The following is a 24,750-nucleotide window of genomic DNA, read 5'->3' on the forward strand; positions in this document are numbered from 1 at the left end:
CCTCCTGGCTAGCGAATAGTCTTCCGGGCGTGGTGAATAGTGGGTGGAGTCACGAGCGGGGCAGACAGACTTCCTTCCCGGCCCTTCTCTAGACAGCTGTTTCAGCCGGCCGTTCATTTCCGGTGGGGGTGCCGCGCCCAGTGAGGGCCCGGAAGTAGGTCGCGCGGAGGTTGCTGGGCGGTCCTTGCCGGAAGTGGAGAGCGGCTGTTCGCAGTCCGGAGGTGAGGCAGAGCTCCGAGGTGAGGGTCCACTGCCGGGTAGGGACTAGGATCCCCTCCGCGACCCACTGACCCCTGGTGCGGTTAATGGCCTACGTTTCTGGCCTGTGCGCGCGTGGTGCACCTTGCTGAGGGGGCTGGGGCGGAGGCCCTCAGGCCGACCTGGGATCCTGGGCGCGGTCTCTTGAGGTGGGGCCGGGGTGACCAACTGAATCGGGGTTTCCTGGGGAGGCCCTTGCGCTGGGTTTCTCAGTCCCGGGCATCATCCTCAGCGGAGGCCTGATTTCTAAGGTCTCCTAACTGAAAGAACCTCCAAGACCTTAGTGGTTTTCCTTATCCCCCTTTCGCCCCCATTGCACGGATGGGTACATTGATCCCAGAGAGAAGAGGCTGGTCTACGATCACATAGCGAATGAGGGAAAGAATTAGAGTCATGACTTAAGTTACTCAAATCTAAGCCCCAGATTCTTCCCACGTTCGTGTCCAGGGAACCTCTCCGTCTTGGAGCGGTCTTTCGGTTGGTGTTCTTTCTTGGGCAACTGTAAGTTAAAGGCCACCAAGGTAAAGGCTGCTTGGAACTTCCTTTTTCTTTTTGTAATGCAGCGTGTTTGGAGTCCCTGGGGAGTTTTTAAAAAAGAGACGGGCAGGTGGGGCAGGTTCTTGTATTTGCGCTCAGAGTCTTCTCTTCCACCTAGTCTGTTGCCCTTATTATGAATAGTCAGGTTAACTTTATTGTCGGTGTTGCATACTTCCGGTCCTAAAATCAGATGGCTCAGCTTTGGTCTTGCCCCACAGCTAAGCAGCTATAGAGGCCTTATTTAACCTATTTTTAAATCATTTTTTTAAAAAGTCTTTTAAGTTGAGATCTCTATTCACCTCACAGAATTAAATTTAAGTACAAATGTGTTTATTCTGTCTCAGGCACTCTGCCACATCCAGGGAATGCAGTTTTGAAACAAAACCAGCTAGAGCCTGCCATCAAGGAGCTAACTGTTTGCAGGGACGTTTAAGAAGTAGTTACAGCCCTGACCGGTGTAGCGCAGTTGGTCGGGCATCATCCCACAAAGCAGAAGGTCGCAGGTTTTTTCCTGGTCGGGGGACACGCCTGGGATGCAGGCTAGGTCCCAGTCAGGGGCGCTTTAGGGAAGTAACCAATCGATGTTTCTCTCCCACATGGTTGCTTCTCTCCCTCTCTTTCTCCCTCGCTTCCCTTCTCTCTAAGAATAAGTAACTAAAACCTTTTAAAAAGGTAGTTACAAATGTGGTGAGTCTTAGGAAAGAACAACAGAGAAGTGTGGAATATGGAACACAGGGCTCAGGAAAATCCCTTCTGCAGAAAGTGTAGGATGAATTTTGAAGGATGAATAGGAATGAGCTCGATGGAGGGAGGATGACAACCTTTGAAAGCAGAGGTTAGTACCAGAACTGTGTCAGTTGAAGTTTTTTGTAGGAATCCGTGTTAAAGTGAAAAACGGAGCAGCCCAGCACATTTATCATGCAATTATTTCTTGAGCCTTTAATATGTGTGAGGCACATATTAAATGAGGCTCTTGGCCCTGGTTGCTAAGAATACAGTTGTTCTCATGGAGTGGAGGAGGGCGCGGACAAGCAAAGCAGGGATGGCTTACAATGTTATAGCGCACTGTGAGCACAGGGTTGTGAGACAGTAGAGCAGTGACATCTGAGCCAGGTTTTCAGGCTTTGAGGAGGAAATGGGAGGCTAAGTCTTAGCCATGTGGTGAAGCTGGAAAAGAGATTTCCATGCAAAGGGTACAAGTGCAAGGACATGGGGATCTGGACATATGAAAGACATGACTAGTTCAACGAGACTGTAATTCTGGTAGTGCTTGGAGAAGTGAGGAGATGGGAAGTGGTGGGGGTCAAATATGAGGATCTTGTAAACCATGCCAAGGAATTTGGATTTGACCCTGAAAGCTCAGATTTATGTTCTAGAAAGTTCAGTCTGTCAAGTGGGAAGAGACATGATGAGGAAGTAGACCAGTGGTTGGAAGCTGTTGCCATGATCTTGACTTGAACTAAGACAATGACAGTGGAAAGGAAAAGAGGAGTCAGATTTGACTGACATTAAAAAGATGGAGTCCCTAGAACTGGAGGCTGATTGTTGATAGGACTGAGGAAATAAAAGTAGTCTGGGATGATTGCCTGGTTTTATGGCTTAGGGAACTGGGTGGCGCCATTCACCAAGATAGGTAATGTGAGAGGGAGGGATGAGTTAGGGAAGTAGCATGGAAAGAAAATTAATTTTGGACATAATGAGTTCAAGGTGTTTGCAGCACATCCCAAGCAAAGATTAATAAAGTATCCCGACTAGTGGAAACAGCAAGAGCGAAGATGTGGAGGCAGGAGAGGGTTCATGCTATTGAGAGAAGTTTGTGGCAGAAGATAAGACCAGAAAAAAGGTAGATGCCTGCCAGGTTATGAGTGACTTTTGATGCCTTGTTTGAATGCATTTGTGTTTTATTCTGTGGTTGGTAGTTTGCTTATTGCTTGAGTTGCTGCGATCTAGCATAAAGAAGTTTCTGTAGAAATTTCCTGCCGTGGCCAGATAGCTCAGTTGGTTAGTGTCATCCCCATATGCCAAGGTTGTGTGTTTGATCCCCCGACAGGGCACGTAAAGAAGTAACCAACTGGTACAGCCTGTCATGCAAAGTGAAATGGTGGTATTGTTAAGATTTGGTGAATGTATTTTTGCCTTGAGGAGCTTAGCTGCTTAGTTTGTAAAATGTTTTGTTTCCATACTGAGGGGTGATCTTTGTTCTCATCCTTTTTCTTGGTTCTCACCCTTTATCTTGGTTATATATACATTTATTTAGTTGCAGTTATTTTTTTAACCAGGATTAAGCCTTTAAAAAGTGACTGTCTCATTTCAGTTTTCTGTGAAGCATTGTGAGTTAAAGATTCATTTTACTTAAAAGAACAAATGCAAGGTGTCATTGGAAGTTGAATACTCTGGTCAAAATTTAATTGAATTGAAAATCTCAGGATTCTCAAGCCATATCTTACCCTGTCCTAGTGATCATTCCTTTGAATTGTCATCATCAGTTTCTTTCTTTACTTTCTATCAACCTGGCTTTCATGCCTATACTTTAACTTCTCTACCACAACCAAACCAAACCAATCTTAAAGAGTCATTTTCATCTCATTACCCTTCACAGGTTTCATATTGCTAAACAATCAAGTATAAACTCCACTGTCTGATCTACAGAATTCTCTACAACCGGACTCTTATCTTAATTAGTTTTCATTGGATGTTACAGATTGACATTCTAATTTAGAAAGTCCTGAACTTCCATATTAGCATTTTATTTGTACCTGTAGCACTTCCCTTATGCTTCTCATTACGTTTAGGACGGGTTTCTCAGTCTTGGCACAGTTGACATTTCAGGCTGAATAATGTTTTGTTGTGGGGTTTTCCTGTACTTTTTAGGTTTTTAGCAGTATCTCTGGCCTCTACTCATTAGATGCCAGACAATGCCAAATGTTTCCTGGAGGACAGAATTGTCCCCGATTGAGAGCCACTATGTTTAAAAGTTTCATAGCTATGATTGTACAATGTCTTATCCAACTAATTTCTCTGAGGGCAGGCACCATGGCAGGCACATGAGAGGCACTGGATACCTTGCAGTGAACGAATCATGTGTTCATTGAGACAGCAAGAATTAGTGTTTATGCAAGGAATTCCTGGGTGGTCCTTGAAGGACTTGCCTTTTTGTTTTGTTTTTTTCATCAGAGGATGTGATCTTAATAGAGAAATACTACTGGTTTAGGCACTCACTAGAAGAAAGCTTTGTGTTGACAGTGAAATTTGGGAGATTTATACAGGATGGGGAAAAAGTAGGTTTACAGCTGTGAGTCCATGAAACAGTTTATTCTTGTATGATTATTGACTATTGTATTATTTTTCATACAAACAACTGTAACCCTACTTTTGCCACACCTAGTATGCCCCCCAATATTGGGAATATATAAATTCCTGTTTTGCTCATGTCATCTACATTTAGACAGTTTGGTTTAGTGGACAGGGATTATCATTTATTTTAAATTGCATATAGTTTTGATATACTCAACGTTTCTTTTGATTGATTAAACTGTTATGGTTTTATCATCTTTAATGTAGCTACAGAATCTATCATGAAACTTTTCTTGGTAAACTATCATATAAACCCCCATAAAAAGAATCATGGCCCTAAAAATATCCCTCATGTACAATGCAGCTTTGTGTGCCTTGTGTCACCAAACCTGTCATGTCAGACTTTTCCATCTGCTGGAAAATAGTTATAGTTGAAATGTTTCATGGAAGGAATGCGCTTCCTTTTTTGTTTTTTCTTTTTTTCCTCCAGAGGTCATAAAAATTCCTGTATTTAAGTTAATTATAGACTTATAGTCACAGATCTTTTCATACATTTAATTGTAGCTGAGTCACAGCTAGGGGCAAATGGCATCCTTGAATCTATCTTTATGTATGAGAATGGGAAATGCTGTTCTGTTGAAAACAATTTCCCAGCTGAAATCATCCAGTGCCGTTTTTCCTTATACAACATCAAAGATGCCTGCTAAATGCTCTTAAGCAGTTAGTCCTTGTAATCCTTGAATGTAAGAGAGAGAGAGAGAGAGAGAGAGAGGAACCCGTTGCCCCACAAAATTATCTTGAAACAGCTAGTTCCCAAGTCTGACTTCAGCTTGTACACTATTACTAGCTTTACTCACTCCTGGAGTTTCAGATAGAGGACCATGTTAAGGAGGGAACAGGAGACTAGTGCTGATACTGAATTGGATTCTTTCCCTCCCTAGAAGATAGACCTTTCTTTCTCTTAATCTAAGCTTCAGGTGGCAATGACTCAGACAGTAAATGTCATTGGTTTCATCAGTGAAACCAAATGCTTGGAGAAGAACAGTGTCTCCTGATTTGGGTTAGATTTAGATGGCATCTTTACTGGGGCAAAGTGGTGTCTGTTCTTTGGTTTCTGGGTGAAAACAGCCAACTTGTAAGTATCTCTTATTAGCATGCCTAGATTTTGCTTTGTGACATGTTAGAACTTGGTGGTGAGAATTACTGTATTGTTAGGAGTAGAACTAACTAATGCCTTATAGCTCAGTGGTAGCTTTAGAGGTATGGCCAAGTGTAGCTGTTTTGTTTTCATTATAAAGAAATTATAGAACTTTGTTTCTTTCTTTTCTTTTTTTGGAAAATGCTTTTAGAAAGGCAGGAATGGTTTATCTTTACTTATTTATTTTAGAGAGAGGGGTAGGGGGGGAGGGAGGGAGAAGGGGAGAGAAATGATGTGTGATCATCTGCCCCTCGAACACCCCCCAACTAGGGACCTGGCCCACAAACCAGGCATGTGCCCTGACTGGGAATTGAACCAGTGACCTTTCAGATTGCAGGCTAGTACTTAATCCACTGAGCCACACCAGCTAGGGCAAGAAATTATATAACTTTGTTAAAGAAAGTTTGGAAAGTAGAGGGGCAGATTATTCAAAACCTAATCACTCTGATGTGACAAATACTTTAAATTTTGTTTTCTTTAAGTCATTTTCCACAGTGCGTTTAGCTATTCTGCTACAATCAGAAGTCTAAGCTAACACGGTAGTGAACATCTTCCCACCTATCATTTTTCCCATATTGGGATTACTTTCTTAGGATAACATGGAAGGAAGAGAATTACGAAGTCAAGGCCAAGATAAGCATTTTGAAACAGATCAGTTGTACTACCATAGAACACAGGCTGACCTGTATACTTTCTTTTCACCTTCACTTAAGGTTATGACTTAGAGGAACAACTACCAGACAAAGTAGAAAACATTTTAAGCGTAGCAACTTCCTACTCATAGAAATTCATACAACTGGCTTAATTGCCTGATGAGATGAGACAAGAACTGCAGGAGTAACCTGGTTCCATTTACTTCTGGATCATTTCCTTGAATAGGCTGAAGGAATTGGGTTGCTTGAATTGTTGGAATGATGAGAGTATGAAGCAGCTTGGACAGGTATCCCTAGCCATTTCTGATTTATCTTTATTTCAGACTACAAAAGAAATTGCTGGAGAATCAAGGTTCTAGTGTCTTTTTGCTCTGCATGATATCGCTCCAATAGCCTATTCATTTCTTAGCTGATGAATTGCAGGCGTTACTCTCCAGCTTTGATCTTCCCCAAGCTTTATTTCTTACTACTTACCAGACATTTCTATTAGTAGCTTCATCTCTTCACACTTTACATATCCAAAACTGACATTGTCTTTTTGCCCTAACTGGAACATTGCAGAACATGTTTCTGCTTATAGTGCCCTCATTCTCTTAGGCAACTGGGTTTGCATCTCTGGAGTCCCTTCTCTGAATGCTACTGTACTCAGTAGTCAGTGCTACACAGTTATTACTTGTTCTGTGTTTAATGCACACTTGTTTTGTGTGACCTCCAAGGGCGAACCAAGATCAGTGGGTGGAAGTTGCAGGGAAGCCAATTTTGCCTCCATATAAGGAAGAACTTTTAAATACTTTGAGCTGTCTGAACGGAATGGGCTGCTTCCAGAAGTCTTGGGTTCTCTGCACTGAAGGCATTTGAACAGAGGCTACCTGACTAACTGGGAATGTTGAAAGGACTGTTCTGGCATCAGATGGTGTTTTTACAAGATGATTTCTACACTCCCTATTAATTCTGAGAGCCAGTGCTTCAGTGGAAGGTAGCTTTGTTTGTCCTGCCAGACTCTCTTAGGGTAGAAAAACTGTTTTACCATTCTTTTAAATTTTCATTACCACTTAATTCAGATGTTCGTCTCTTAGTTGCCTAAAACTGATTATTTGTGGGTTAATTGATTCTTTTCATTTGGTTTCTAACATCTGATTAGATGCTAAATGTTGTGGATTTTTAACTTTGAAATATAAAAAATATTTTTTATAGTGACCTCCTTATTTTACAGCTAGATAAACACTCAACCTAATTAAGACCCTGGTATCTTCCATTTTTTCCACATCCCATTCTGTTTATCAGACAGTATTTGTAAATTGTTGCTTTCATTGTATTATTCCTTCACTCAAAATTCTTGAATGGCTTTACATTCATCACAACATCAAATTCAAATACTACCTGGCTTTCCTCGCCCTCCATAACTTCTCCAGTTTTGTTTCCCCTGATACTTCGTGCTGCATGATCTGTGCAGGCTAACTTGCTTGTACTTTCTGTACATAGCCTCCCTGTCCTCTCTCTTTGCTTCTGATTGCTCTGGAAATGTCTTCCCTTTTTTCTTTTACCTTTTCTAGCAAGATACCCCACTTCCCTTCAGAAACCAGATTACCTTCAATCCTCACTGACTTCTGAGCTCTCAGACCACATAGTCATTTACACTATATAATTCAGAACCATACAATATTCTTCAAAGAAAAAGTTTTAGTATAAAGTCTGATACTCTGACATTCCCTGACTCAGGCGAAGTTGGGATAATCTCTAAAAATACAGTCTTCAGTATTTCTTACATTGACATTTCATCTATGTTGTCCTTCCCAATAAGAATAAAAGCTTCTGGATGACAGAGACCATGTGTCTTCTGTTTCTTCAGTAGCTGCCACAGTGCTAAGCATTTTCATTCTATGAGCATCTTCTGTGTGCCAGGTTTTTTAATATGCTGCGAGTGAGTGGAACTGGGGTCGAGGGGAAGAGAATGGACAAGTATCCCTTCTCCTGGAGGTCTGTATTCTAGCACACAGTATGCAGTGATAACATTTTACATTTGAACTGTATTTGAAGGCTCCCAAAGTAACTGCTTATCTATAAAATGTACTCCTTCAATCCTTAAGTCTTTGTGCTAGGTGAGGATCCATTAAATGGCTGCCCTGAAGTAATACAGTTAATATGTGGCAGAGTTGGAACTCAGACCTTGGTCTCCTGAATCTTACTTTTATTTAGGTTTGTATAATTAGGACCACCTCTCTTTCTGAAGCTTTTATGATAAATGCTTAAATAGTTGGCAATCTGTACATTTATTTATGAAGGTTACATATAGTTCTTGGCTATTGTTAATCAGAAATGGCAAGGAACAATATTAGGTAGACACTTCTGCTCCGGCAATTCTGTATTTTTTGGGGAAACCCTTATTTTAAACATTTGCCTTCCAGATATATGTCATCTAGCCTAAATGTGAAAAATATTGGCCTCCATGGAGAAAATTGAAAGCCACTAATAATGTAACTAAAGACACCATACAGAGGCCTTGAATTCACAGTGCTGTGCTCAGCAAGCTGTGCAGACTGGGTGCTCTGATGAACCACATAGTCACTTAATTGCTAAAAGCTATGTGGGGCAGTGGGAAGACTCAGAGTAGGATTCGGAAAATTTGTGCTCCATACCTAGGTTCTCTGCCCACTGGTTGGTTGATACCTGGCAAGCTTTTTCACTTCTGTCCGTTTCTTCATTTTAAAGATGGGGATCAATATCTTCATAATATACCTCATAGAATTAAGTCTTTTTTTTAAAAATGAAGTCTTAAAAGAAGCAACAGATAGGTGATATAAAGCATAGCAATAAGGGAGTATTATTTTAAATTAATGTTATATAATCTAATAAACAAGCTTATTTACCTGTAGAATTGGTTTGAAGAGCTCGATAGCAATATGATTTTTTGCCCAAGAAGGCAGAATTTATTTGAAAGATCAGGGTGTTTGTAAGATCTTAAAGCAGACAAACAAACAGGAAAAGGGAGAAAAACCACTTCTCCCCAAATTTGTTACAGAGAGGAGGCAGCCAAACTTGAGTTGAGGGTAGAACCTGTAAAGGCCATTATTATTATTGTTATTTTTTCTCCCCTCTAAGAACAGTGAGACCACCCTACAGTGTTTAGAGTGCCTAGTCCATTTGTAGTACTGGAATCACAAAGACTAGACCTGGTTCCTGCCCTAGGGTGGCTAATTGCCTGTTAACTATTAAATAAGTGATTTTAAACCTGCGTGTTAAATGTGTGGTAAAGATGAGTGGGAGCACAGTGTTGGGGGAGCATGCAGTGGAAAGGCTACTTGAGGAAGGAGGTGATACCTTACCTAAGACTCAATGAGTGATAGGAGTTGCAGAGAGAGGGAAAAGCCTGCCAAACTAGAAAAGCTCCCTGGAGAAGGCAACACCTTAGATGAGTCTTAGAAAGCAGTAGGAGTTCTGAGACAGGTCAAATTGGGAAGGGAAAGCAACCGAGCACAGATGATAACGTTATAAAGGCATGGAAGGGAGAGAAAGCATGACTCTTTCTGGAAAATGCAAGTTGTCCTGGATTACTGTGGTGTGCTGAGAAAAGGTGTGGCAAGAGATAAAACTGAAGGAGTGGTAGGCATAAAGCAGGACCAGATTATGGAAACCTTGTTTGGACTTTACTCTGAATAGTATTAAAGTAAAAGGCTATCACAATTACATTTGCATTTAAGAGGGATCACTGTGGTACAATAATACGGAGACTGGATAGAGTGTATTACTGGAATTAGGGGAGACTGGCAAGGAGGTTATTGCAGGAATCTAGGCAGAGTCACAAAGACTTAATTTTCATCAGTCAGGATGAAGGCAAGGGGTTATTATTCAAGAGATATGTAAGATGGAGCCTGTGGATTTTGATGACTGATTAGATTTGGGGAGTAGAGAAGATAATTTAGTTAACACTTACAGAATTGTTACTATTTTTTACACTGAGCCAAGTACCTGTACAGCTATTTCCTCTTGATTCTCACTGCAGCCCTTTGAACTTTGTATTGTTGTCTCCATTACACAGACAGGGAAGCCGAGGCTCAGAAAGATTGGTAACACGAATAGTCACAGCCAGTGAGTGCCGTTATGCGAACCCCAATCTGTCTGACTTCTCTAAAGACAGTGTTCTTAACTCACTCTGCTTACTGCCTAACAGTTCCCGGGTTACTAGCTTAGTCAGTCAGGTGATTGATGGTAGTGTTGGATTACTGAGACTGTGGACCTCGAGGGTAGGAAGATGATGAATTCTGTTTTGGACATTTCAGCTTGAGATGCCTTTGGGACATCCATGTATGGATGTCTAGGAAGAAGCTGGATCTAAAATTCTGAGTGCCAGAAGAGCGGCCTGCACTGGATATACTGCTCTGGGAGTTGTTGGCCCATAGGTGGTTGTGGTGGTACCACCCGGCAAGCAGGCTGAGTGGTACTACACTAATGATAGTGGAAGGTTTGGGAGTGGACGTGACCAACCACCTAAAGAATGTGAATGTGTGGGAAGATAATGAGACAAGGCATGTTTTTTGGTCGCTTCAGTTCTGGAAGTTCTTTCCCTTATCTCACATTTCATTGCCACCAAGAACAAAAAAGTAGGTACTGTTCTATATTTAGTTAGTGGTAGAATGAGATTAGCTATAAATGATAGCTGTGTTGCCCTTTTCCTTTTTGCTTAAGTTAGACAGCAGAACTGTAGCTTATATAGCAATTAAAACTTATAAGTGAAATAGGAGGAAAAAGGAGTCAGAATCCTATGAAGCTGTATTAAGCTTTTAAGATTGGTAAGTGTTCGCCAACCCTTGGCAGTCTCTAGAGACACTGGTTAACACTGGTCTCAGCCTGTAGCATCCATTGTGGTATCTGTTAATGGAAGATAGCTTGGTAGTTTATTGCATTTGCTGCCTTTTCCCCTGGGATTTATCGAGTATAGTAAATTATATGTAAGTTTGTCCCTGGAGAGAATGCAGCATACAAAACATACGGGAGAGTATATTGGCTGCTTCTAGTCTTCTCCATCTATGAGTAGAGCAGGGAGTTGGAAGCTTCTGCTGCATCTCCAGGCCAGGGAATGGAAAGGTTTATTTGGTTCACATTCTCATTTTTTTCTTTCATTCTCTTTTAAACAACATTCTCTGGCAGGTCACGGGGCCCAGAGAGACCAGAGCACATACACAGAAAAGAAAGAACAGGGATACTTTATCTTGTACGCTGCTTATCTCTTCCACAGGAAGGACAATGTGTTAGGTTGAGATATTCTGGCATGCCACCTTTGGGGGAATTGAAATTGCTATGGTCATTTTAAGGCAGCTTCCAGGGAGTTGAGTCGATTCGGCTTCAGTTACCTGAACTAGTTAAAGCTTTGAAATGGAATATCTCCAAGTCAAGACTACTTTGATTGAAACTTCACTGATATTTATGAGATGAGTTACGGTCTCAAGCATTTTATGTATATTGATAACATTTAGCACTTATTTATGTATATAGTGTGGGCAGCTTTCAGAGCACGTGTCCCTTTGGAGGTTTGGGATGCTATACTTCAGGTTCATTAATTTCATAAATGTTTATTGAACACCTTCTACCTGTCACATAGTGGTCTAGATGGTAGAGCATAATAGGGAACAAGTCAGAGAAGGTCCCTTCTCTGGTGGAACACACTGTCTGTAGGATAGTGGTCACTGAATGAGGCTAGTTCAGGTAAATTAGCACTTGTGAAAGATCTGAAAGAAGCTCTCCTGGATGTGTCTGTTCTTCCCTACTTCACATCCAGATCCCACCCATTCTTACCTGAAGCCTGGCTCAAATGGCAGCTTCTCCATGCTATGCTTATCTGATCCTTTCAGCTGTTCTCTTCTCTGAAATCCTGTTATTCTTAGGTCACCTGACATTTTTTTTTCCTGTTTTAAGTTGTTAGTTAATGTACATGACAAGTGTCCTGTATTAGATTATAAGTTATTGAGGGCATGACAATAACCTATTCATCTTGGTTTTGGGCATTCATGTGCAGGCAGCAAGATGTAGGAAAAACACTGAAGTTAGAGCCAGACTTGAATTTGAGTACTGGCTTCCCTATTATCTAGTCGTGTGACCATAGACAAGTCACTTAACTTCGCTGAAATTAAGTTTCCTATCTTTCAGAGTGTAATAATTTTCCTTCTATGCCTGAATAGCTTTTGGAAGGCACAAACTAAGATAATAAATTTGACTATATTTTGTAAATTCTAAATTTTGTGTTATCATAAATATTCACTAAATATTTGAGTAAAATTTGCTTTCCGTGAATACCTTTTCCCAAGTAGTTCTCGTTTAGTGAGGTCTTCATGATTTTGCAAATATGCTAGACTACTTTTCCATCTTATTTTATTATTAAATGATTCTGTTCCTCAGAATTGGCACCCTCTTCACCCCAAATAGTACTCTTTCTTTTCTCCTTAGGTAGGTACGTAATATTAAAACAAAAATAACATTTGATCTGTTTCAGCAGGTGGCACGTTATGGCTGATATGCAAAATCTGGTAGAAAGATTGGAGAGGGCCGTGGGCCGCCTGGAGGCGGTATCCCATGCCTCCGACATGCACTGTGGGCACGGAGACAATGCTCCCAAAGGTAAGCAATGCTCAGTCCAGCAGAATACTTTGAGTGAAGACTCAGTGTCTTGGCCTGAAACTTTCTGTCACAGTGTGTGGGAGCTAACGTCCCAAAATGCTTAGTCTAGAAAGTTCATTGCCTGTTATTTCTATTGCTGTGAACAGATAAGGGAGGAAGTGACTTCTGCAGAGAGGCCTGTGGTTAAGTTATTTTAATGCAAGAACTTCCTGCTTGTGTGCTGTTTCCTGTTCTTTTTTAGCAGAATGACTCCAGTGTGAGACAAGTGACAAGTGATGTTAAAATTTTCTCTCTTAAAATGATCGGCAAATTGGCCATTCGGCATATGCCCCAACTGAATCATAGAATGTTGGAGTCGAAAGGAACTTGGGGATCATTACGTTTATTTTCATTTTATATATAAAATTAAGCTCAGAGAGGAAAAAGGTTTTAGTCAAGGGAACACAACCAGTTAGTGTTGGTGTTGGAACTGGAACCTAGGTTTCCTGACTCATGTTCTAGTATTGTTACAAGGTAGTGTTGCCTCTCCACTTTCATATGGAAGTGCCTTGTAACAATTCATTGAATTTCTGCTGCATAACTGATTATTTGTGGTGGGTCTGTCTGCAGCCGGAGCAGCTCCCTATGTGCAAGCCTTTGACTCACTGCTTGCTGGTCCTGTGGCAGAGTACCTGAAGATCAGTAAAGAGATTGGAGGAGATGTGCAAAAACACGTAAGGATGTTTGGCCCATTTTCCCCTCTTTTAAAAGGACTGATGGCTTCTTCAAATCCTAATCATCCTTGGTTTAAGAGCCCCTTACAAGGCTCTTGGCTCCTTTCTAGCCAACTCCTGCCTATAGAGTTCAGTCAAGGCACTGGAACCGTTCCTCAGATTTTTCTAGGCCCCCTGCTTTTATCACGTAATCTGTTTGGGCTTCTTTTATACAGATAACTTGCTTTGTGCATAAAACATGGCTCAGTTCATCTTCGTAGGGAGAACTGCTACCAGTCTCATCCCAGTGTGTTATGTAACCAGGCCTAGGGTGGCTTATTCAAAAGAGTCATTATCATGACTTAGCATTTCTGAAACTGTGCTTTATAGTTATTGGTTATGCTAATGTGAGTTATTTTCACACTTGTCCCACAGCACGAGTATGAAGTAGACAACGATAGGTTCCACTCCACCCACTTGCCTTCATGTGCTGCCACCAATGTCATCGTTCCCCCCTCCCCGCCCATATATATATATATATATTCTCTCTCTCTGGGACCCAAAATCTTCTTCTTAGTCTTCTGAGTGATTCATTGTAGGCAGTAACCATGTTTATGATCTTCCCGACCCTTCAGCAGGACTGCTTGCTTGATCTTTGGAAGATCTATTTTGAGCCTCTTCTATACCATCTGTTGGCAAGTAGTGTTAGCTCTAGAGAGTGGAACTGGGACTTAAATAGGAGTGCTGGGGGCTTGCATTTTTACTTCATGCAGTCTGTAACATTTGAAAAAAGTTGAAAACATGTATCACTTTTATATTTTAAAAATGTAAATCCAGAAGAAATAGATTATCTTATTTGAATTTTTATATTTTAATAGTGCTTATAGCCCCATGTTTCTTAAACATTTTTTGACTATGACCCTAAGTAAGAAAATACATATTTGTAACCGATACATTTCACAAAACAGTGCTTATAGTACCTGTACTGTACTTTTTGAGGGGAAATAATTTCAAGTTGATAAACTGCACTTCCTGTTTTATTTTGATCTATTTCATTTAATGAAGTGCAGGTTATGGCTCACTAAGTTGATTTGATTAATACCTGTGAGTGGATCATGATCCAACATTTGAGAAACAGCTTTAACCTCAAGGAGTAAATGCCTGGAGAATTTTAGGCATAAATGTAGGCCTTTACCTTTATTCCTATCTGGTTTTTGGTGATGAGATGCAGGAGGGATTTTTCAGTGAACTTCATATCACACTGCATGTGCATTTGCTAATTTGATTTCATCTAAGGCTAGCCCTGAGTAGCTTCATTTCCTGGATATGCATCCCTGATTAGTTCCAATAGGAACAGTTGTAAATATAATTCTGCTATCAGTCCCTGGAATCTGGAATCCCTGAGGAAAGCAATGTGGAGTGCCTAGGTTGCTACTAAAATACATGGAAGTGGAGGTTTCAGGTTATTCTTATCAGTACCTGTCCAGCTGTAATGTGTCATTGAGAGCTGATTCTTCTCTTTCTGGCAGGCCGAGATGGTCCATACAGGTCTGAAGTTGGAGCGAGCTCTCTTGGTTACAGCCTCTCAGTGCCAGCAGCCAGCAGGTGTAAGTTCACTAACAGTTGGTTTTGTTTTGGTTTGATGCTTAGGAGAAGTTGAGAGGTTTCTGCTGCATTGTCACAACATGCTAAAATAAGCCTACCAGCCTCGTGTATGAACACACCAACTTCCAGCAGTAGAGTCAGCCTCTGGGAATGTGCCATTGAGTATTTATTGGGCTCTACTATCCTTTCATTTTACTTAGGATTGTAGTTACCCCTGGGACTCTGCTGTTTCTCTCTCTCTCTCCTATTTTTAAGAGAAAGTTTATTTCGAAAGTCACGGAGGTAGAAAAAGTGAGCTGTAGAAGAAATGGGCTCAGGAAACGAGTTACAGAGGCAAAGGAAGGGCCCGTGGAACTTAGGAGAGAGAGAGGCAAGGAAAATGGCACCTGTAGGGAAGAGGTGGGGAAAGATGTGGGTGTGCTCCATATGGAGAGCCATGCTGCTTTCCTTAATAGACTGCATTTTTTTTAGCCTCTTGGTCAAAGCTGAATTCATCATACTGTCCCCTAAGCCCTTTGGGTACAAAGAGTGGTTCTCTTGCTTCACTGTGAAGTGGGCTCTAATAATACTCTGGAGGTCCTAAAACTTCTAAATTACTGCTTTCTCCCCTAACTACTACTACCTCCAAATTTTATGCTGTCAAGGTGTAGAAATGAATTAGAGAAAGTTTAGATTATTCTTGGAGCCAGAGATTTTAGTTTTGTTCTGTCTTTTTGCATTTGTCTTTCCTGGGCAGAGGGGAAATAAAACTCCTGCTAATGCTGTATTAAAACCTCTGACTCTTTGTATGCCTAAATAATGTAAAAAATAGCATAAGATAATGTTAAATATATTGGAGGCTAATTATTAATTTGTCTTGAGTGGTTAAAGCATTTTGTTTAAGCCTTTTCTTTAAAACAAAACAGACAGCTGAGACACTATTTTATTTCCCTTGCTTTAGACGAGGGATTGGTAAACAACAACCCGCAGGCCAAATCTGGTCTGCCACCTATTTTGTAAATGAATTTTTTTTGGAACACAGCCATGTCCACTCTTTTATGTGTGGTCTATTGCTGCTTTATGCCCTACAACGGCAAAGTTGAGAAATTCAACAGAGACCTTGCAGAGCCTAAAATGCTTACTATCTGGCTCTTTACAGAAAGTTTGCTGACTCCTGCTTTAGGCTTTTGTCATGGTAAGAGCTGATAATTGAGGTGTTCAGGAAACTGAGCTCTGGAAAAAGGATAAAAACACAGAATCATAAGATTTATTTATTTATTTTGCTAAGCTGCCTGCTCACATGCTAAACCCCCTAATTACATTTTATTTAACAGATCTCTACTCAGCAGCTGCTATATGGCTAGCAATGTGTTGAAGGGTATAAGGATTATAAAAGAGGGCTAATTCAAAGCCCTTGTTTTTGAAGAACTAATGAGGAACAAAAGCACATTCACATGGGTTCATTAACAGTTTGTGCTGATGTGTGATACGGTGCCAAAATTGGATATGCTGATGACGAGTGTTGTAGGAGAGGCCAGTGTGGCTGGAGGTGGCGGGGCTGTTCTTCATGAAGCATGAAGAACATTTGGATAGACCATCATGAGTAAAGCCCAGAAATGAACTAGTATCTCCTGTTTCGTGGGACAGAAAAGAGACTGAAATGGTAAAATTCTGTGATATAGCCAGAGTATGAGTCCTGATCATGAAGAACCACAAAGTCCAGCCTGAGCGGTTGGAACTCTGTGAGGAGAGAGATGATGAGCAGTATTTTAGCCATATGACCGCGGGGTGAATACGACATTTATTTGGATGCTCACTGTAATCCGTAAAGGATTCTTGCCTTCAGGATCACAGCTGATCAACCTATAAAAGCTTTAATAGAAAGACTCTAACATGAATTTTTTCCTGCATCTTTTCCTAGAATAAGCTTTCTGATTTATTGGCTCCCATCTCAGAGCAGATCCAAGAAGTGATAACGTTTCGAGAGAAGAACCGAGGCAGCAAGTTGTTCAATCACCTGTCAGCTGTCAGCGAAAGTATCCAGGCCCTGGGTTGGGTGGCTATGGTGAGCAGAACAGCTTCCATGTGAGGGAAGGGAGGGATAGGATGAAAAAGATATGGGCATAGGGCTGGAGAGGCTCTGCGGAACTGACAGCTTCTCTCTCTCTAGGCTCCCAAGCCTGGTCCTTATGTGAAAGAAATGAATGATGCTGCCATGTTTTATACAAACCGAGTCCTCAAGGAGTACAAAGATGTGTAAGTCCAGCCATTCCTCAAAGGATAAAGGACAAATCCAGCTAGATATTTGCTGGAGTAGTCCTTGGGGTTAAGGCTGCCCTTGACTGCTGTGTTGGTTCTCCTGTCTCAGGACTGCTTTCTGGAAAGTTTGGTAGATACTAGCTCATACAAGGTGCATTTGCAAGCAGGATATGTTTCTCCTTCTACTTCTGCTGCTTCTCCAGGATTTGTAGAGGCTTTTTTAGTCTTCTAATGCATACCCTTCCAGGTTTAGGAGGTTTTGCTGGAGATAAAATGGACTAAGGCAGAGGTGGCAAACACAAGGCCCGTGAGCCAAATCCGGCCCTCCACCTTGTTTTATCCAGCCTGGCACCTTGTTTCTACTCAGCGGCAGCACTGAGCTCTTGCTTAACTGTTACGGACTAGTTAGATTTATATAGTCCTAAAACTACATTCAACCCTTTGAAGGCAACTGCGAGGCTGATGTGGCCCCCGGTGAAAATGAGTTTGACACCCCTGGACTGATGCCTTTTAAATAGCCAGTTGAGATGAGGTTTTGTTCCTTTGTGGAGGATTTCCAACTGTCCCAGTGGCAAAAGTTTCAGTAAGATTTACTAGGAAATTACCCTATTGATGTGATCAGGTAAAGTGAGAGGAAGGCTACCTGGCCAGTGCAGGTATTAAGTAAGGGGAGTCATTGTATGGAATAACTGTAGGTAGGGCTGCATAGCTACCCAAACCCTCTCTTCATTCATCATCAGTCAGCCAACATTTGTTGAGTAACTGCTGTGAAGGAGTAAGCCTTTGTGTGTGTGAAGTATGTCCCAGAACACCAGGCACCTCCTTAATCCTTCCAGGAACCTGGAATGAAGCATCACATGTTTTGATTATACCCCGTCACTTTACAGTTGATAAAATTAGGACTTATACTAAATAACCATAAAGTCTTCCAGCTCATGTATAAGAAGAGAGGAGACTTGAACCATACTGCAGTACTATTTCTATCATTTAATGCTGATTATTTCCTCATAAAGGGAAGGTTTTTTTGTTTTTGAGGAGGGGCATATTTTGACATAAGGCCTTGAGAGTTCTAGAGTTCCACAGTGATGCTCAGGAGATCTCCTCTACTACGGCTTTGTGCACAGAATGAGTGCTTTCATCAGTTTTATGTATTAGGTTCTTCCTAAGGTCTTTGAAAAAACATTCGCTGCTTAAAAGAAGAAGTTTGAAGAATACTGTTGTAAGAGAAGGAGATAGGATCTGAAGTCCTTATCCTCATGGACTTTGGTCTAATTAGGGAATAGCTTTAAAAAGAGAAAAGCTCAGTGATGATAGAAAAGTTGCTATTGAGCATAGCCTAAGAAACACCAGGGAGGAGGCTGTGAGCTAACAGATAGGAGGTGTTCTGGAATCACTATTGTAATGTATCCTGACTGCTTGTGATGAATTCTTTAATTTTTCCAGGGATAAGAAGCATGTGGACTGGGTCAAAACTTACTTGAGTATATGGGCAGAGCTGCAGGCTTACATTAAAGAGTTCCATACCACTGGACTGGCCTGGAGCAAAACGGTTAGTGAATCCGCCCTTCCTTTTATCCGTCCAAAACAGGGTCCACAGGCTTCTTAGACTTTGGTGTACCACAAAGGTCCAAGAGGAGGGTAGAAAGAAGAAGGAGAGAAGGAAAGGGGAAGAAAGCAAGGGTCAGAGAAGGTATATTCGTTTCTGTTAGTTTAAGTAAACATGGGTGAGGGATAGTGATTGGGCTGGAGGGAAGACAGATGAATGAGTTACATTATCCCAGCACGCTTGAAGCTTAAAAATATAGATACAAAACCCTAATACAAATCACCATGCTAAATGCTATAATAAAGATACACTACAAAGTATGAGAAAGAAGAGTGAATCCCACTGGGAGAAATGGTATTGAAGTGGGGGTATACTCTGATCTGAGACTTTTTGCAAGTATAAGGCAGTAAGAAGTGGGAGAAATGGGGATACCAGCAAATAGCATAGCTTAAACAAAGTAAATGCAGAGTAAATATAGACATTAGTCATCTCTGGCTTCAATAAAGAGAGATAGACTTTTAGGAGAAAAAGCAGAGACGGAAGGTAGACTGAGACTTTTAGACTTTATAATAGGTGATAGATAACTGTCATAGATATTTGAGCAAGAAAGTGATAACAATCAGATATGTATTTAAGAGAGTCTCAGTTTATAGGTTAGGCATAAGGGTGCATGCTCAGACTATGGAAGTGCTCATGGTGCTAAGGAGCTGATAGAAAACAATTTGCAGGAGATAGAAAAGAAAGATTTAATGAGATCAAGGGGGTTGAAAGACTCAGAAGATTGAACAGTCAAGCTTGGGTGCTAATGTCTTTCACTGAAATAGAGACAAGGGGGTGGTTGCACAGGTAGGGGAAGGGGCAAGATGATGGAGTCAGTCTTGGACTTGCTGAGTCTGAGATACTGGTGACACACTTAAGTAGATTTTTAGAAGTGTGAGTTTAGAGCTGGAATTAGGTAGAGGCCAAAGGAAAAATGCGAAGGTTGAAAAGAGCTGGGTTGGATCCTTGGGAAGTGGTGAGAAGGAATAAAACCAAGTTTTATTGGATAGGGAGCTACAGTGGGTACCCGGGGTACCTGGGACCACACATGTAGGACCCTATTGGAAACGGTGCGGAGGGGAGGAGAGAATGACTCTGTTGTCTGCATTTATTTTTTCCAGGGGCCTGTGGCAAAAGAACTGAGTGGATTGCCATCTGGACCCTCTGCTGGATCAGGTCCTCCTCCCCCACCACCAGGCCCACCTCCCCCACCAATGCCTACCAGTTCAGGGTCAGATGACACTGCTTCACGCTCAGCACTGTTTGCGCAGATTAATCAGGGAGAGAGCATCACACATGGTAGGTGAATACTTTGGCAATGAGAGTTGGTATAGTAAGGAGCTTGCTTGGGTCAGACCTTACCAACTAGAGACTGGACAAGTCTATAACCAGAACTCTGGTTGTATATGGGGTAATTAATTTGGGGTGTCATATTACTTAATTTGCCCAAAAGGACAGCCAAGTTGGCTTAAATGGAAATTGAAATTAGGGGATTGTAGATTGGGGAAGCTCTCCACCTCATAGGAGGTATGTTAGGCCAAGGCATAGTGTCAGCAATTTTTTCCTAGAGCTTTTTGCATGTCACTACATGGTCTATTTGGGACGTCATTGTGTTGGTGGTTAACTTCCTCGGAGGAAATAAAATATTCATGGAAAGTTTGCATAAGAATGACCTAATATTGGTACAGAGAAAATAAACACCCTTATATACAGCAGGTGGAAGTCTGAACTATACAGCCTTCTTTTAGGGATCTACCTAGAAAAATACCTAAAATAAATAACAAGTTTTATAATGTTATTTATAGTAACTAAAAATGGTGTAGCCTAAATATCCGACAGTAAGGAAATGGTTACCTGTAGTGTGTCCTGTTGGTGAAATACTATGTCACCATTAAGTCTCTTTCTATAGTGGATTAAGCAGTGTTTAAGAAAAATCCAGAGCTGGTAGAGCTAAAAAGCCACTCAGTGTTGGTTATATAGTATGTTGGGCCATGTCCGGGAGCCAGGAGCAAGGAGTTGGTCAGTCTGCTAAGGGTAGTAATGGAATCTTTTCCCTAAAATTTAAAAAAAAAATTACTTTTTTAGAAATTAAATTAACATGAAAATTTTTAATTAAAGTGTTAACTGGTTAAACTAAATTGAACAGTGTGTATGGCTATAACCAAATAAAAAGCATCTATCAATAGAAAAAATTACTAGAAGGAGAGTTTCAAATGTTAACACTGATTTCGAGGGACAGGTTAGCTGTGGGCAAGGATTTTTTGGGGTTTTTTTTCCTTTTTACAAATTTTCTTTACTGTTACATGTTGCTTTTTCTTCCTCTGTTTTAAAAACTACATTCCTTTTATTTTTTTAGTCCTCTTCTGAGGACATACTTACTGATTTTTAGAGAGAGGAAAGGAGAGGGAGAGGGAATGCAGAAAAAACATCGATGTGAGAGAGAAACATCAACCAGTTTCCTCTTGCTTACTTTCTGACCCGGGACTGGACCAAACCTGCAACCTTGTGCCCTGACTGGGAATCGAACCCACAACCTTTTGGTTTACGGGACCCTATTCTAACCAACTGAGCCACATCAACCAGGGCTATATCTTTTTTGAGTATATATTTGGTATGTGTCTTTCTAGATCTTTTTCTCTGCATTTATCCCCCATACATCCATATATGCCATGTTTTATTTTTTGAATGGAACTATGTAAGTTAATCTTGGGGTAGGAGAGAAATGATAAAAGTGCTTCTATAGTCCTGGCTGGTGTGGCTCAGTGGATTGAGTGCCAGCCTGTGAACTAAAAGGTTGCTGGTTCGATTCCCAGTCAGGGCACATGTCTGGGTTGCTGGCCAGGTCCCCAGTTGGGGGTGTGAAAGAGGCAACCCATCCATGTATCTCTTGCAGATCAATGTTTCTCTCCGTCTTTCTCCCTTCCTTCCCCTCTCTCTAAAAGTAAATAAATAAAATCTTTAAAAGAAAGGAAATTTCCTCATTTAAAAAAAGTGCTTCTCTAAAATTGGTTTTGAGAGAACATCTCAAAGACTCTAGTTTTTGCTTTGACATTTTTGTTAAGGATCAGTCTACCTTCTGATGGCAGAAGTTAGCTATTGCCTCAGCCCAAATCCCTGATACACAGGACAGAAACAAGGCAGCTCATTGTTCTTACAGCCCTGAAACACGTATCTGATGACATGAAGACTCACAAGAACCCTGCCCTGAAGGCTCAGAGTGGTCCAGTACGAAGTGGCCCCAAACCATTCTCTGCACCTAAACCAGGAGTCAGCCCATCCCATAAACCAGCCACAAAGAAGGAGCCAGCTCTACTTGAACTGGAGGGCAAAAAGTGGAGAGTGGTGAGTTAATAATGCCAGGACCAGGGAAACAAGGAGTGGACGGGGTTTCAACAGAGCACAGTCAAAGGAATGTAGCTTTCTGTCTTAGATTTCAAGAAGGAAACTTTGGGGTGAACTTAGGGGGGTGGTGTGTGCTTAGTGATGAGGTTGTTGAAAAGGGGTATGTCTTTAACAGGAAAATCAGGAGAATGTTTCCAACCTGGTGATTGATGACACAGAGCTGAAACAGGTGGCTTACATATACAAGTGTGTGGACACGACATTGCAAGTCAGAGGCAAAATTAACTCTATTACCGTAGGTGAGTTTTTGTTGTCCTAGGCAGGCTCTGTTTTAGATTCTTAAATATATTACTTTTCTTTAAAGTTACACCGTTGACTCGCCCCCTTTCTTCTAGATAACTGTAAGAAACTTGGTCTGGTGTTCGATGATGTGGTGGGCATTGTGGAGATAATCAATAGTAGGGATGTCAAAGTTCAGGTAACTCAATATCTTGGCTCCTTCCTTTGGTCCCTGCGGAATTAATTGAGAGAGACACAGCCGACCCACAGATGTTGCCGGGGTGGGAATCTGATTCTACAAAGTCTGTAAGCTGAGCTGCTTTGGATGTGGCAGGAGAGGAGTTGGCTCTTAGAGTGAGCCCTTTCCAGCACCCATCCCAGCCTGCCCTCAGTATCCAGTGTCTGATGAGCACCTGAGCGCTTTTCATGTAGTTGCTGAATCATGTGAAACAGTGAAAGCTTTTCCTGCAAATTACCGTTGTTCTCCCCAGCTGCTCGGACTTAAGTGTTCTTGGTGTTCCCTGCAGGTAATGGGTAAAGTGCCAACTATTTCCATCAACAAAACAGATGGCTGCCACGTTTACCTGAGCAAGAATTCCCTGGACTGTGAGATAGTCAGTGCCAAATCTTCTGAGATGAATGTCCTCATTCCTACAGAAGGCGGTGACTTCGTAAGTTTCCTGATCGTTTTAGTATGGTCTAAAGACAGAAGGGACTGAAGACTCCTTGCATTAGACAAAGCTAGTTGATAGACATTCTGCACTGAGGGGTCAAACCCAGCAACGCACACCTCGAGCACAGGGAAGTGTGAGGCAGCCCCACAAAGCAGTGCTCCAGAGGAGGGTGGTGTCTGCCTTTCTTAGGCTGAGCAGCTTCGGTAGTAGAAAGGAAAGGGATTGAGTCATAGCAGCCTGTTGAGTTGGTGCCATGGGGCCATACACATTCTCAACTCCGCCTCCTAGGCTTACCGGTCTGCCCAGGGTCACTGATCAGTGAACGGTAGGGAACAGATTCAAACCTACACCTGTCTGGCTTTGGAGGCTTTGTTCTGGTTCCCACACTGCTCCTTCGTTGCATCAGTGGTAGGGGAGGTGGTCGTGGAAGGTGTGCCACTGCCAGGTGTGGCATAGCCATGCTTTTGTAGGTGGGCTTCTCTCACTGCATCCTGCCTGCTCTCAGAGCTTAATGGAAGCAAGCATTGGAAGAGAAGTCTAAGATTAAACCCCAACTTACATTTTTTAGCTCAGACTTAAACATGTTGTTTCTTTATTTGCAGAATGAGTTCCCTGTCCCTGAGCAGTTCAAGACCCTATGGAATGGGAAGAAATTGGTCACCACAGTGACAGAAATTGCTGGATAAGCGAAGTGCCACTGGGTTCTTGGCCCTCTCCCCTCACACCATGGGATAAATCTGTATCAAGACGGTTCTTTTCTAGATTTCTTCTACCTTTCTGCTCTTAAATTGCTTCTCTGCTTTGAGAAGCACAGCTACCTGCCTTCACTGAAATATACCTCAGGCTGAGATTTGGGTGGGATAGCAGGTCAGTTGATCTTCTGCAGGAAGGCGCAGCTTTTCCCTATCAGCTCAACCACACCGCCAGTCCATTCTTAAGGAACTGCAAACTAGGACTGGTGTGTTTCAGCTTTCAGCCTTTGGGGATTATTCCACCAACAAACAGTTATTGGGGAAGAATAAAGCAGTCCCCAGGAAATAACAGCTCAGAAAGTTCACACAAATTAATCTTTTCCTAACAATGAGCATGAAGGTAACAGAAGCTGGTGTGATTCCAGCTGGTTCTTCTAACCAGACTAATTTTTCACTGTTGACAACTGAGGCAAGGGTTGCACTGGACCAAAGGCTGAGGCTTGGCCATCCAGCATTCTAAGCATAATTGTTTCCTCTAAGTATTCATTTCATTCTGCATTCCATCCTGGCTCTGCCTGAACCTGAGACAGTAGTAGGCTTTCCTGTACTGGCCGCTGTGGCAGTGCTCTGCGCCCAGGCCAGTTAAAGGAGTTTTGGGCCCTTCCTTTCTCTGGGATCTGTGCCCAGCACGTTCCTACAGAGATGACTTGAAAAGGAAAAACACCATTCCAAGGAATCTGGCATTCCTCCTTCCATACTAGGTGCCTGTCATCCATCTTCACTGTCCCCTTTGCTTTGTTGTGCTAAACAGCTTTTGGCTTCTGTCCAGGCACCTGAACAAAGGACTAAAATCTCTACTGCAGGCTGGTTTTAGGTCTCATGTGAGAATCTCACACAACATTGCAAATGTAAATTTCAGTTTTGCCCCCTAGGACAAACAGACCAAAATATGCAACTTTTTTTGGTGGGAAGAGATTGTCCTGTGACTTCTACCCATTTTCTGAGGCCTGTAGAAATAAACCTTTATGTACTTAAAGTTATACAGAAAATAGAATAAAATTAATACCAAACTTGCTTAGTATTTACCCATAATT

The 24,750-nt window shown here is 41.7% G+C and overlaps 1 protein-coding gene across 4 annotated transcripts; it reads left to right on the forward strand.

The window, feature by feature from the left end:
- The first annotated feature begins 98 nt into the window (after positions 1-98).
- CAP1 (cyclase associated actin cytoskeleton regulatory protein 1) lies at positions 99-24,730 on the forward strand. Of its 4 annotated transcripts, none has more exons than XM_024554625.3 (13): positions 99-221; positions 12,428-12,549; positions 13,159-13,262; positions 14,771-14,848; positions 16,747-16,890; positions 16,996-17,081; positions 18,528-18,633; positions 19,791-19,968; positions 21,827-22,011; positions 22,187-22,310; positions 22,407-22,489; positions 22,818-22,961; positions 23,567-24,730. In XM_024554625.3, the coding sequence occupies exons 2-13, from the start codon at positions 12,438-12,440 to the stop codon at positions 23,648-23,650; spliced, it is 1,428 nt and encodes a 475-aa protein (XP_024410393.1). In that variant the 5' UTR covers positions 99-221; positions 12,428-12,437; the 3' UTR covers positions 23,651-24,730. The 4 variants fall into 4 exon arrangements, with proteins under 4 accessions (XP_024410393.1, XP_024410394.1, XP_024410392.1 ...); XM_024554626.3 differs by having other exon boundaries at positions 105-221; positions 12,425-12,549; XM_024554624.3 differs by having other exon boundaries at positions 109-239; positions 12,425-12,549.
- The last annotated feature ends 20 nt before the right edge of the window (positions 24,731-24,750 follow it).

Source organism: Desmodus rotundus, chromosome 3, assembly GCF_022682495.2.
Source record: "Desmodus rotundus isolate HL8 chromosome 3, HLdesRot8A.1, whole genome shotgun sequence".
In the NCBI taxonomy this organism is placed as follows: domain Eukaryota; kingdom Metazoa; phylum Chordata; class Mammalia; order Chiroptera; family Phyllostomidae; genus Desmodus; species Desmodus rotundus.

Coding starts and splice junctions, on each gene's coding strand:
- CAP1 (XM_024554625.3), top strand. CDS start 12,438: ATGGCTGATATGCAAAATCTGGTAGAAAGATTGGAGAGGGCCGTGGGC. Junction 16,891..16,995: donor CCCTGGGTTGGGTGGCTATG/GTGAGCAGAACA, acceptor CTCTCTCTCTAG/GCTCCCAAGCCTGGTCCTTA. Junction 17,082..18,527: donor CTCAAGGAGTACAAAGATGT/GTAAGTCCAGCC, acceptor TAATTTTTCCAG/GGATAAGAAGCATGTGGACT.